At 55.5% G+C, this 13,959-nt stretch overlaps 1 protein-coding gene across 1 annotated transcript in view; it reads left to right on the top strand.

Moving 5' to 3' along the window:
• Positions 1-5,167: 5,167 nt before the first annotated feature.
• Positions 5,168-13,959, top strand: part of ETF1 (eukaryotic translation termination factor 1) — a 28,489-nt gene continuing 19,697 nt past the window's right edge. Inside the window, exons 1-2 of the mRNA XM_068417216.1 lie at positions 5,168-5,261; positions 5,358-5,493. Of these exons, the coding sequence (XP_068273317.1) occupies positions 5,408-5,493 (86 nt within the window). The 5' untranslated portion in view covers positions 5,168-5,261; positions 5,358-5,407. The remainder of the gene's footprint in view (positions 5,262-5,357; positions 5,494-13,959) is intronic.

Genomic DNA, 13,959 nt, shown 5'->3' with positions numbered 1-13,959 from the left:
CAGAAGAAGGACATGGGCCTCTTGGAGCGAGTCCAGAGGAGACCACGAAGATGCTCAGAGGGCTGGAGCCCCTCTGCTATGGAGACAGGCTGAGAGAGTTGGGGCTGTTCAGCCTGGAGAAGAGAAGGCTCCAGGGAGACCTTCTAGCACCTTCCAGCACCTAAAGGGGCTACAGGAAAGCTGGAGAGGGGCTTTTTACAAGGGCATGGAGTGATAGGATGAGGGGGACTGGTTTTAAACTGAAAGAGGGGAGATTTAGATGAGATATTAGGAGGAAATTCTTTGCTGTGAGGGTGGTGAGACCCTGGCCCAGGTTGCCCAGAGAAGCTGTGGCTGCCCCCTCCCTGGCAGTGTTCAAGGCCAGGTTGGATGGGGCTTGGAGCAACCTGGTCTGGTGGAAGGTGTCCCTGCCCATGGCAGGGGGGTTGGAACTAGATGGTCTTTAAGGTCTCTTCTAACCCAAGCCATTCTGTCATTCTGTGATTAAGCATTTTGACCTGGGCATAAAAGAAGGTGAGGAATGGGCCTGGTGCAGCTGTAGGAGGTGATAAGAGGCGATGTCTTCGGTACCCTGCCTGCAGCATGCTTTGTGTGCCATGGTGGGGAAGGCAGCTGTGCAGGGGGGGTCTTCACAGCACCTGGGAGTGTGGAGCTGCCTTACTTCAGGTGGGCTGGGGCTTTCCAACCCAAAATGGAGTGCTTTGCTTTCAGCAGGGGAGTTAGTGGGCTCTAGAGCTCCGAACTGTGCTGTGTCTTCGCGGGGAGGACAGTGGAGTGCGGTGCAGCAGGCCAGCCCGTGGGGCCTTCCTCTGGCTGGTTATGTGAACGTAGGTCTTCCACAAGTGGCCAAGTGACATGAACAAATTGATTGTTGGGGTCCAGGTCCTGTTTTGTTGGGGTTTTCTTTAAGTGGCAGGGCTTTATTTGTCACAGGCAGCTGAGGAGTGCTTGGATGGTGTGACTAGCACGGTTCCCTAGAAGTCCTGAGGAACATGTGGTTAAGGACATGCATGCTCACAGCAAGTCCTGCTCCCAGGGGCTGTTTGTGCCATCTACATGTGCAACTGCATGTCGCAGGGGTGAAACTACGTGATCTGCTCTGTCGCAGCGTAACCCTGCTCCTGTCCTATACGGGGCGTTGGTAATGGCGGGGAGCCCTTGGCTGGGCATCTCCTGAGAATAAGCTCCTGTACAAAACTCGATTGCAGGTGACTTCTGTCCTGAATTTCCCTCTGCTGCTGCTCCTGTCCAAAGTGATGCCCTGTATAAAACTACAGCTGGAGAAACAGGAGGAATTCTCCAGCAATGCAAGCTGGGTATTTCAAGTGCTGGAAGGAAACATTCTTAAGTGAAACAGTTTAAAAACCATCCTTAGTGGAAGCTTTTCCTGCTGCCTCCCTGAAACTGCAGCCAGGTGTTGCGACAGCAGAGCCCGGGGCAGCCCAGGACAGCGCTGGTGCTGCTCGCAGGCTCTTACCTCTGTTCTGGGCTGGTAGTGCCGTCAGGGCGAAGGCGATGGATCATCGTCTCATGGCCTCCAGGGTCCTGAATCATTTATCAGGGTTGGGCTTTAGTTCTTGAACGAACTCTTGTCCCTGTCGCATGTTTAAAGCTATCTTTCATAGATGTTCTTTATTTTTTAATGCGCTGTTCTTAGCTCCCCCTTTATAAGCTAAATTATTGAATGGGGGAGGGAGAAGTGAAATTGGGTGATATGTGTCGTGCTGAGAAGAGTTTCTTGTCGTGAAAAAACTGCCAGGAAGGCAGGAGGTGCAGCAACTGGGCTGTTACCTCTCATAAAAGGGAGGGACTCGTGTCCTGAGGAGTTAACTGCTGCTGTCTCACCCTTTCTCCCTGTCAGCACGGGGAGAAAGAGTGTTTGGGGTTCATTGCCTGCTGGCATTTCCTATGGAGACTGATGCTCATCTGAGGAAGACCATAGCCCCAGCAGTGCTGCTGCTCTGGAAGAAATTCTTGTGTATGAGAGTAATTAAGAAAAATTTTGCACGTGTTCTTTGAGGAAAAAAGGTGACAGAGCGTGTGCTGCACGCTTCCACCCACGGGCATCCTCTTGCGGTGTTGTCTGTGGGCACCAGCACAAGGCACAGCCTCCCTGGGCTCTGCGGGTCCGCCTGCCTTAAAATAACACCGTGCAGCAATGCAGACAGGACTGGGATGGCCGATTGCAGTGTGCCCAGGTGGCCCAGAAGTTGTGCTCATTGAGGAAGTTCTCTCTAATTCAGTGGCTCTGCCCCCGTCGCTGCTCTCTGCTCCCACGGAGCTGTGCCGGCTGTGGGAGACAGGCGCTGCCCACGTCAGTGTCAGCCGGCGGGAGAGCTGCGGGCAGAACCGACGGCAGCGGCTGTCACAAGCCGAAAGTGCCACGGCAAGGCGGGTGCATGGGGCTGGGAGGTGGGAACAGGGATGCTCAGCGGGTGCTTGTTGGAGCAGGCAAAGGATTGCCAGGGAAGTGCGGGGTAAGCTGTTGTCCCACTGCCCATCTGCGTACGCTGTCCCTGTCATATCAGGCACAGAAACTTCCATCTCAGCAGATCACCTCCTAAAGCCAGGCCTAATCCACCGTCTTACTGCTCCAAGGAGGATTATAAAGGGCTGTGTGGAACCAGATGCACGTGGAAAAAAGAACCTGTAAGGGTTGCAGTTGATAACTTGCTCAGCCCTGGAAGAGAAACAGGACTTTAAATCCAACCAAGTAGTTCAGGAATCCACAGCATCTCCCCAGCATAACCCTGTTGACAGAAAAACCCAGCTTCAGGCTGAGTCCCAGACCAGTCTCTGCTCAGGTGACTGTGCTGCCCAGCTGTGCCCTGTGCCCAGCTCCCAGCAGGGCCTCAGTGCCGCTTTACCTGGGGCGTGCTGGGCCAGGAGCTGAGAGGCAGCGCAGGAGGGAGAGGAGGCTGCAGCGGGCTCGGGCTTGCTGTCCTGGGAGCACGATCACCCCACGGCACAGCACAGCATGGCATGGAGGCCAGGCTGCCCCCGGGCAGGGCAGGGGTGGTGACCAGGCTGATGGCAAACACCAGAGCTGGGGTGTCCCAGGGAGGCAGCTTGGGGCTGGAGGGGCACCAGGGCTGTGAACCCCCCCAGCATCCAGCTGTTGGTGCCTGCTCAGCATCACCAGGAGGGGGGGCAGCAGGGAAGCAGCCTCCCTGCTACCACTTAATAAATGAAACAAGTAAATGGCTTCATTCAGCGTCATTTCATCACTGCGTTTCCAGCCGGTTCCATTTCGGGCTGTCCCGGAGGCAGTACCGGCAGGCATTCCCCGGGCCGTGGCACTCCCAAACCCACTGTCTGGCATCTTTGGGGCAAAAAAGGCAGGTTGTGGGTTTGCAAACGAGGACACCAAGGCTGCGGGTATGCCGAGATGCAGATCTTGGCCGTGTGCTCAGACACAGAGAGGTGGGTGGGCTCCCCACAGCCCCGCTGTCCTCACCAGCAGCAGCACAAGGGTGGGCTTGCCAGCTCGTCACTGATGTGCTCCTCTAGAGCCAGGGACTGCCAGGTAAAATCACCTCAAATAATGCATTAATAGGAGAAGCCCCAGCCTGGGGAGGCTGCAGGGGCACACAGGGAGCCCTGCTCCCTGAGCCGAGCCACTGCTCTCCTGGGGATGGGCTGGTGTGAGACCCCTGCTCATCTGGGACCCAGAGCAGGGGTCTGCAGGAGGATGTTCCCGGCCAAGCAGAGCAGGAAGGGGCCTCACCCCTTCCCTGGGGACACCAGACAGCCCTGTGCTTATCTTCCCCATACAGGACAGGGCTGCGGGGGTACCGTTCCCCCCCCAGCCAGGCACTGCCACCTCCACCCTGGGTTCTCTGGGCACCATTTCCCCACCCTGTCCTAAATCTCCAGCCAGCCTCCCTGCCCTCCTCCAGACATTCACTGTTTCATGGGTGCCTGCAGAGCAGCGCCCTGAGCTCACAGCTGAGCTCCGCCAAGACTCTGCGGGCATCTCGTGTCACTCCTGCCCCTGGTCACCCCCGGCCCCAACAAGGACAGCAGAAAGGTGACATTTCCAGGGAAAGGAGAAATGCGAGATAACCCTGGGGCTCCATAAACTTCTCTCAGGTGTCAAGTGATAGGATGAGAGGAAACGGCCTAAAGTTGTGCCAGGGGAGGTTTAGATTGGAGATCAGGGACAATGTCTTCATGAAAGGGTTGTCAAGCACTGGCACAGGCTGCCCAGGGCAGTGGCGGAGTCCCCATCCCTGGAGGGATTTAAAAGCCATGTAGATGTGGTGCTGAGGGACATGGGTTAGTGGTGGGCTTGGCAGTGCTGGGTTAAGGGTTGGACTCGATGATCTTAAAGGTCCTTTCCAACCAAGGCGATTCCATGATTCTATGATTCTATAACCTACTTCCATGCCCCCCCACCTCCTCTGCCTGTGTCTCCTGCCCGGCTTGGCTTCCTCCAAACGTTGATGACTGTGGGCCAGGAGGGACCAGGTGTTTCTGGATGGTGGCTGTGGCCTTTGGCCGTGCCGCGAGGCAGTGGCTGCGGCAGGGACAGGGTGTGACAGGAGGGAGAGGAACCCCCCGCCTCCGAGGGGGTGGCCGCAGCCCCCCAAAAGCAGCACCATTGCTCGGGGGGATGGTGGGGGCTGGCCCAGGGGACCCGGGCGGGGACAGGCTGTGGCCCTGTCAGGGGGCTGGGAAGGGGCACGGGGGTGGCATGGGAGGTAAAACGGGTGGCACGTGGCCCGGCGGGGGACACAGGTGGCGCAGAGGGTGACACCGCCCGGGGGGTGACACGGACAGTCCCGCGGGTCACGCTGGAGCCGGCCGCAGGGTCCGGGGTGGCGCTAGCCCGGGCAGCCCCGGCCGGAGGCACCCCCCGCCCCAGGCCCCGCCGCGGGCCCTTTAAGCGCGCCCGGGCCCGGCCGCGCCACTCTCGCGAGACCCGGCGCTGCGCCCCGCCCCGCCCCGCCGAGCGCCGCCGCCGCGCTGGGGCGGGCTGCGGACTACACGTCCCATAATGCCCCGCGCGGAGCCACGACCAATAGCGACGCGGGCAAGGGGGCGGTGACTATGTGTGGGATGGCCAATGGCGTGGCGCCCCGCTCCCGCGCGGGCGGGGCGGGCGGTCGCCCCCCGCCCCGGTCCCCCGGAAGTGATGTCAGGGGCCCCATGTGAGCCGATTGCAACACATGCAGCGCGGCGAGGGGGAGCGCGAGCAGCCGGTGTCCGACGTCAGCGCCGCCGCCAGCCGCGCGCCGCCGGGGGGAACCGCGCCTGAGGTGAGGGGCGGGAGCGGCGGGAGGGCGGCGGGGCCGGGCCGGGCCGGGCCGGCGCCGGGCTCTAATCGCTGTGTGTGTGCCGCCGGCCCGCCGCAGGCCGCCGCAGCCGCCGCCGCCGCAGCAGGAGGAGGAGGAGGAGGGAGAAGATGGCGGACGATCCCAGCGCTGCCGATCGCAACGTGGAGATCTGGAAGATCAAGAAGCTCATCAAGAGCTTAGAGGCGGCCCGCGGGTGAGCGGAGGGGCCTGCGCCGCCTCGGGGGTGGTGGTGGCGGCGGCGGGAGGGGCGGCCGCGGGGCGGGCCGGTGGGTAGCGGGGTCCTCTGCCCCCGGGATGGGGCGTGGAGGAGTCCTGGCCGGAGCGGGAACGGGAGCGAGGGGACTGCTCACCGCGCCCCGGGCCTGCCGCGGCGGGGGCGGGAGGAGGGCGAGTCGCAGCCCCGGCCCGGCGGCCCCTTCCCAGGCCCCGGTGCCCTTTTGTCTCGCCGCGTGGTGAAGCGACCGGGTCCCTGCGGCCGCTCAGGGGCTTGGGCTTGGGAAGAAAAGCGGGGCTGGGGTCCGGTGGATAGGCCCGGGAGGGCCGCGTGTCCCCCGGGGAAGGCTGAGTCGCGGGAAGGAAGCGTAGCCGTGTTTCCCGCACGGGAAAAGGGCAGCGCCTGCCGCTGAGCTCCCCCCGGCCTCCGCCTGGTCGCGGCTCGTCAGCTGTTTCCCCCCCCCGCCCCGACACCCCCCTAAGCGGATGAGTCCCCTCCGGCCGCCCCGGCGGGGCTGTCACAGGTGCGTGTCCCTGCCCCGGCCCCGCTGCGCCGGGCGGACGAGAGGGGACACGGGGCCCGTGCTGGCGGCGGAGCTCCGCGGCGTGCCCGGTCTCGCCGTGCCCCCTGGCTGCCCTGTGCCAGCTGGCAGCGGGGAACGGCGGATTCCAGCTGGAGTAGCCGGCTGCGCTGGCCCCCGCGCAGGCCTGGGCTCCTCCCAGGGGAGCAGCTGGCTCGGGGAAGGCAGGAGGGTGAGGGCAGGGAGGCAGGGGCCGAGGCAGCGGTTACATTATCACTTCTCTTACTGACACTTACTTGATCTTTCTCACCCCTTCACCTTCCAGTGGAAGTGCTTAGCTCTGTTTCCCCACTCCTCTTCCAGAGCTTGCATAGCGTTACGTTTAAAGTCTCTAATCCCACTTATATCGTCCTTGCACTTTGATTTCTTTTTTCCCACCAGAAGTAAAACTGTTGGATGTCCCAACAGCCTGTCCCATGCCAGAGGTGACGTGGTGCCTGTTTTCTCTGGGTAACTCAGCAGTGGCTTGTTGCATGGGTCGAGAAGCCACTGGGGCCTGAGTAATTGTAAGAACTATAGGTACCGAAGCTGTAAAACAGCAAAGAAAGTGCGTGTCTAGGTATGCAACGCAATAAAATAAAAAGGAAGGGTGACTCCTTGGCCACCCTTGTGGCTCCAGTTTCCATAGGCTCATGTGAACCGGTGTTCATCTAGCTGGGGCACCGCTGGCATTGTTCTGTGGCCACCCAAAAGGCAAGTTGCCTTTGGACAGCTGGTGTAAGCCGAGGTGCTGTCTTGTTCTTTCCTCGGTGCCGGTGTTTGTTCTTGTGTGTAGAGCAGGCCAAGGGAATCGCTCAGTTGAAAACTAACCCAGGCAGGAGGCGAAAGGGAAGGAGAACGCAAGCCACAGATCTCCATAAATTTTTTTAATCTGATTTATGATGTTGCTGTGCAAGGGATGGGGGTGTGGGAAAAGGGAGTGTGGAGCCAGGGTTTGCCTTCCCTGCAGCCGAGTGGACTTTGACTGCTGAAGCTGATCGTTCAGCTGTGCCTTTGCACGGTGTTGACAGCGTGCGTTGGACTTGCGGGGAGGCCCCAGCAAGCACAGGAGCGTGTAAACGACTTCTGCCGTGAAGTTGAAAGGGCTTGGGGGGGGTACGGGCATCCGTTGCAGCTTGTGAAAACAGCTATCGGTCCCTGTAACAGCGCTGAGGGAGGCTGGGGGGTGGTTTGGAAATGCACAGTTAGCATTTTGGCTCTCCCTGATGCAAAATGTGGTAGCATAAGCCTGTCTACCTTTAGCGGCAGCTCTCACGTTGTTTGGAATGGGTGAACATTGCAGAGAACGAGATTAAAACTGGTATTGGAGAGCTCCTGGGAGAGGAGAGGCTGAAGGGCTAGCTTGGAGCGGGTGGCTGTTAGGGTAACAGCTTCTTGGGGCCACAGCCCAGGTGGCTCCCCTCTTTCCCATCAGTAATCCCTGGCACATCCCTACTTTGTGGTGAAGATGCTGCGAGCGCTATAAAATGCGTGTGGGAGGTTTAGCTGAGCCCTCTGGATCCAGCATATCTTCTAGATAGAATGAATCATAGAATGGTTTGGGTTGGAAGGGACCTTAAAGATCATCTAGTTCCAATCCCCTACCCCAGGCAGGGATGTTGGGATCCTGCTGTTCCTTAGTGTAAGATGTGTGCTCGCTGCTAAACCGCCGCCTGACGAAGGCTGCTGATGCCAGCAATCCTTCTCTAAGCAAGGTTATCCCGGTTATGTGTAACTGTGCGTCGTGCTTCCAGGGAGTCTTAGTTAAAATGATCCTAGTCTCTTCGGGTCCAGTAAGGGGAAGAGGTGCTGCAGCTTTTGCGGCCAGAAGCATTAGGCTCCCCGGCACAAGAGGTGTGAGGCAGTGAAACAGGCTTTTCCGGCCTTTGGGAGAGTCACTTCCCCTTCCTGTGAAGTAGGAAGACCTGTTCTGGGGTGGGTTAGGGGGCAAAGCCTTTAAAGAGGGTGATGTGGAGGGCCAGGGCCTCCTTGGCGTCTCCACCTTCCCTTACTCATGTACTCCTAGTAGTGACCCAGCAGCGGTGTCCCAGTTTCATGTGCTGGTTGTTCTTGCAGTGGATCAAAGGGACGGGAAGTGGAGGAAGCTGGAGCTTAGACGTTCAACTCGCATGTGGCTGTTGGGGCACCTCTGCTGTTCTCCAGCTTATTTTGGTACAACCTCAATGAAATCTGCAGAATGTTATCAAAACGTTAAGTGAGCATAAGAGCAAGGAAATGCTTTTATCATATCTGGGATAGGTGAGGTAAGTGGCACTATTTGGTCAGAAAACCCAGGGAGGAGATTAGAGCTTCAACTTTACCAGAAGCTGATCAGCCAGAGGCCAGCGAGGGTAAGACTGCTTCTCAGACTTTAAGGTAGCGTCCCAGCAAGAATGGCCTGTGTTATTTTTCCAGTCCTGCTTAGGAAAGCTGGCTTCCTCAGTGATCTCTGGATAGCAAGAATCCAGCAAATCAAAACAATGAAAAATAATTTTTAAAACCCCCAAACCCACCCCAAAACCCTGTCTGTGCTGGCAGGGAGCAGAAGGTGCTTTTATCTGTGTCTTGCTTCCTAAAACAGAAGTGTCTGTTACCTCCTCCTAGCTCTTCCAAAGTTGAGTTGCAAACTGTCTGATGCTGCACAAAGTTAATGAGTTGATCTTTCTGATTTGGTGAGAAGGGAAGGGAGAGTAGCTGGTGTCTGCAGAGTATGTACGAGTGAGAGCAAATGGGGCCTGAGTGCTGCGCTCCAGGCAATTAACCTTTCTAGCCAGAAGAAGATGAGGGTAGAAGGCTGGTGATAAGCAAATTAAGCCCGCGTGAGAAGTCTAGCCTTGTCATTCACCTCTGGTAGCTTGGAGTGCTCAGACTTTTCATCAGGCATCCCTGCTTCTCCCCTACAAAGGGATTCTGCTTTCAGTCCACAGTTACTTTTTGTAAAACAGAGTCTTGCTTAAAGACTCTGCCCCCCAGAAGCTGCAGCCGTGGCTTTGCATGTGGATGTTGCAGCAGCTCAAGCAGAAGCGGTATTAGCCACTATGTTTTTCCCTTATACCCTCTCTCGGGGTTTTTCTGCTGTTGCTTCATGCAGTTTTCCAGTGTCAGTGTTAAACTGACAATCACCCTTTGTCCTTTGGTCTTTGCAGTTCTGAATAGTTAGCAGAGCTGTGGTCAGTTTTTTTGTGCTAATCTAAGCTGTAAACGCTTGGCAAAATCAAGCATCAGTGACAGCTATCAGGCTCCTTGCAGGCTTAGGCCTGAGGTGGCACATCTGAATCACATTTGGATCTCAAAGTCATAGAAATTAGGGTTTTCTTCCTGCAAACAGCTCTGCTCAGAAGCGGTTTACTAACACCTCCGTTAGGCAGATGGACTTTCTGACCCTGAGCGAGAGCGCAGCAGGGGCTGATGCAGGGTGTGGAGCTGCCTTACAATGGTAAAACCTTTAGGAATCTGCTCCCTTGAGACATCTCGCCTGCCTTGGAGGCAGGGCTAGACTGCTCTCAGAGCAGTAGCCATCATGAGTTATTTTACTGAAATGGACAGAGGAGGCAAAGAGAAGGGTGTCCTGGAAGGCTCTGCAAGCACAGCTAAGGTTGACAGAGTGTGTCGAAGAACATTTTCTAAAGTATTTTGGAAGGTGGCGGGGGGGCAGGGCATATGCAGTCCTGTGAGCAAATGCAGAAACTAAGTCTGAACAAGTAACTTACTCTGGTTACAACTGGAAGAAATGTATCAAGGCAGGAGAATGGAGGAATGGCAAGAGAAGGGGAAGTCTTGGTGTTTCCAGAGCCAGGGGAAAGCAAAGCGATGCAGTTTCCAGCTAGGGTTTGGATTCTGCCACGTTGAGACTTCCAGCTGCTGTATGGGAGAAACCAAATGTGAGGAGGACAGAGGCCTGAAAACGTGTGGGAATTCCTGCAAAGTGAAACATACGCTAGTTCTGCTTGAGGGTGGGAAAGCTGACCTGTCGCTTAGACATGAATGATTTGCCCAGCTTGTGTTGCAGAAAGCATCGCTTGCAGCTGGGTTCTCCTGCAGTCCATCTGGAGCCTTGCTGGTCCTGATGGAAGGGCCCAACTTTGGAATTAGCCTCAAGCTGCTGCTGTTTCCCAGCTGTGTGTGACAGGGATGGGAGGCTGCTTGGGAGAAGGTGGGTGGTAGGCTGCACATCTCCGCACCTTGTTCCGGGCTGTCCTGGGATGTTGCAGATGCAAGATGGCAAGGCTGAGACCTGTTTGCACAACCTGGTGTTGTGGAGAACAAGGCAGTCTCGGCCTGTTCTACTGTTAGCATGGTGGACCTCTCCAAAAGGGACCTGAAAGCCCACCTTCCTGTGGGTTAACACTGCAGCTGTGAATGCTGGGATGCGTTTAGGGAATAACTGGGCTCAGTGGCAAGTAGATGTCCTGTACGAGTTTGCCTCATTCCTGATTTCTTTTGAACAAAGTGCTGGGAAACTGGTGGTGCCGGGGTTGTACTGTGCTGCGTCAGGGAGCTGTATTTCTCTTCTGAATTAGGCAGTGCAAATACTCAGTCGCTCCTGGGAGCGTCTGCAGCGCTTGACTGTCGATGGCAGGTGCTGTACAGCTTCGTTGCACCGAAGTTGCAACTGTGCTGGAATAACTGTTGAACAGTTGAATGTGCTAGAATAGTTGATTCTTAACTCCAGTGTGAATTCCTCTGCTGCACTATATGCATATAAGATCCAGTACACCATATATAGTGGTGTACCGCGTCTGATGCGAGTGTAACACCACTACCGTGTCTAGGCAAGTACCAGTATAACTATCTTGTCTTTAAGTGATGACATACATCGGGAGGAGGATTTGGTGTGATCTTTCATCGCTGTGGCTGGTTTCTGGCTATGCTGCCAGAGATGTGTCGGTTCAGAGGCTCCCTCCCCTGCTTCCCAGGCTGGCAGCAGGTCTCTCTCCCTACCTTCCCAGTTGGAATCTGTTTGTCATTGTGGCTGTGCCTTGGGTCTGGGAAGTGGTTTAACCTTTCATAGAGGATCTGTTTCTGCAGAGCTGAAGCTTTCACCTTAGGACATGGAGTACGATGGAGACCTTGAAGTGGGCCTGGGTGAGCTGGTCGATCTGTGAAGGGCAGTGCTGTGGCAAGGTACTACTTGGCTTTTCAACTTGTGCTGTGTTAATTAGGTTGCAGTGCTGATATGTCATGCTAGTGCCAGTCATGGGATAGCCTTGAGGATCTCTCCACAGCAAGCTGATGTCTCCAGTGGTCCTACCTTGGCTAAAAATCTTTTGCTTCTGCTGGAATCTGAGCTGGGCCAGCCTTGGGGTAAATGGCTGTCTTTGGCTCTGCGGGGAATGTGGGACAGATGAGCCTGGCAAGGACTGGAAGAATAGCGTCTGCAGGGTGGCACATGGAATTTATCTTAACTGGCAATGAGCTTTCTGATTTTATGCTTGGCTTTATGATCCGTCATTAAAGTGTGGAGTATTTAGGGAAGAGGTTATGATTTAAGTTCTTACCTAATCCGAATTGCTTCCTCGAAGTAGTGCTTTCTCAGGCCGCTTTTCTTAAGGGTAGTTTCTAAAGGAGGTCGTGTTTCTGTTACAGAGGTAATACTAATGCTGCCTTTTGCTTCTGGTACTGTGAGGAGAAGGAGGAGACATTTGCAGAGAGGCTGGAATAGTCGAGGGCAGAAGTGACACCTGAGGGCTCTGGGGCAGGGAATCGCGTAGGATGTACTGCAGCTGCTTACACGCAGTTTCTCTGCTTTGGCTGTTGGAGTTTTCAGGCTGCCAGTCTCCATAGCGCTGGGGTTAGGAGCTGAATATGGATTTCATGGGAGCGGGGCTGATGAGACCTCTCGGGACCAAGGCAATGTCTGTTCAGAGCTTGTGTTTCGGTGGTGGTCTGAGGAAGCTGCCCTCTCCCTGTGCCAGGCGAGCAGGCAGCCAGAGCTGAGGAGAATGTCCAAAGGCTTGTTGACACCCTGCTTGTTGCCTGTGTCTAATTGTTGTAAAACATTTCCTGGGCTTTCTCATCTGCCTGCTCTACCTGTTCCTTTTGAATTATAGCAACCATTAGGAAGTGCTGTTTTGAGAGTAGACGCTAGCAAGTGGCAGAAAATGGCCTGATCAGGGAGAACGGTTCCGTGTCAGACAAGAACTCCAGTAAGTGTTTTATAGCCTTTGGTCGTTCGACAGCCTGATACCCTCTTTTACAACTGCGTGAATCATTAGTGAGCAGTGTGATTCATACACACATCATCATTCACATAGAGCTAATGAATGAGCCCCTGACTGCTGAAGACAAATGACGTGGTAGAAGATGGGAATGAGCACCTCAAAAGAGGACAGACTTTTTTGGCTTTGTGGCAACTGGATTTTTTTTTCCTCCCCCTATTAGCTCCCTATTCCCATTTAGCTCTGAGGCATTAACATCTTAACGAGCAAATCTGGATTTGTTGCTTCAGTCCCTGGGTGTACGTCTTGTACCCAACTGGCCCATTAGCATAATGCAACAAGTCTTTTAAACTTGGAGCATTAATAATTGGAGAGGGAGGAGGGAGAGCAGGGGAGCTGTGGCAAATCCGAGCCTCCCAGTGAGTCACAAAAGTCTGAAGTGCAGAAATGTCTGTTCCACTTACCAGTAATTGGGCATCCGGGCTTTCTGCATGAGGTCAGATGCAGCCAATAAGGCCTATTCAAAACATGCCTATGCAATTATGTTTTGTGATGTGTTGCCTTTGATGTAAGGATTTCAGAGTGGCACTGATTCACCTTCCCTGTGGGGTGTGTGGTATCCGCTCGTGCTGATTCAGTGCTCTTTGGCAAGAGGGGATGAAGTCAGGATCTGCTCCTGGAGCTGCAGGACTGATTCAGGATCTGGGCGCTGGTGGTTGCCTGAGCAGCAGCCCCAGTGTCGGAGCTGGCTCCGGTTGGGGATGGGAGGAAGCTCGGAGCATGGAGCTGCTTACGTTGACCTCTGTGCAGGTGGCGTGTGCTGGACCAGTGGGCAAGGGCTCCCTGTCACCTGCTACCTGTGCAGCCTTTGGACACGTGATACCTGGCCAAATTCGCTGCTCTGTGGAGAAATAGAGGTCTGTGACCTGATTCTTCTTTCACCTCCTTTCTGTCTCTGGGGAGTGATGCATGCTGAGCTCAGGAGGCAGATCATGGCAGCAGGCCAGCGGCTGTTGAGGGGGGGAAAGCACTACCTTGCCTGACCCTTGGTGAGACACTAGCCAGCCTTGCCTCTGCTCCTGTGCTGAAGCAGCCGTCTGCTGCCTCCCCGTGGGAAGCTATCCCTTGCTGCTGAAGCAGGGGGTGCACCCAGGAGAGCAGCCTCACTTCTCTTTTCCAGGGTGGGTTCTGACTTGGTGCTTCGCTCCCTAGCTTGCATTTGGTAAGCTTGCTTGGCACCTGGGGGCTTTTCCTCTTTGAGAAGGTCAGTGGGTTAGGGTAAGAGGGCAGAATACCTTTTCAAGACAGTCTTGATGTTCATGTTCCAGCTGTTTCTGCTTACATGGAGTGCTTTTTGTATATCATTTTCCTGGGCTCTGGGACAGAGCTACAGTGTGAGAGCTTGGCGTTGTGTGAGCCATGGTGGCAATAGCTGCATGGCCTCATGCTGTGCAGCTAAGTGATTTTCCTTTGTCCAGGGTAGAGGTGGCATTCAAAGACTGACAGGGAATTAGCTCTCTGGATCTGGAGTGTTTCTTTGACTTAGGGGAGGGGTCTCGATTTCTCCAATTAATGCTTGTGCTGAAAAGCACTCTTGAGGAGAGAATTATTTTGTCTCTTGGCTCTGCGATCCTGCCCTCATACCCACCCTGCCCCCATCTTGTGCTTTCTCTGTGCTTCTGAGGTGGCACTGGATCCGGAGAGGTCATCTCTGCCTTACTTTTGCTT

This window comes from Nyctibius grandis, chromosome 22, assembly GCF_013368605.1.
Source record: "Nyctibius grandis isolate bNycGra1 chromosome 22, bNycGra1.pri, whole genome shotgun sequence".
Lineage (NCBI taxonomy): Eukaryota > Metazoa > Chordata > Aves > Nyctibiiformes > Nyctibiidae > Nyctibius > Nyctibius grandis.
The sequence above is the reverse complement of the archived record's forward strand: the minus strand, read 5'-3'. Positions and strand labels throughout refer to the sequence as shown.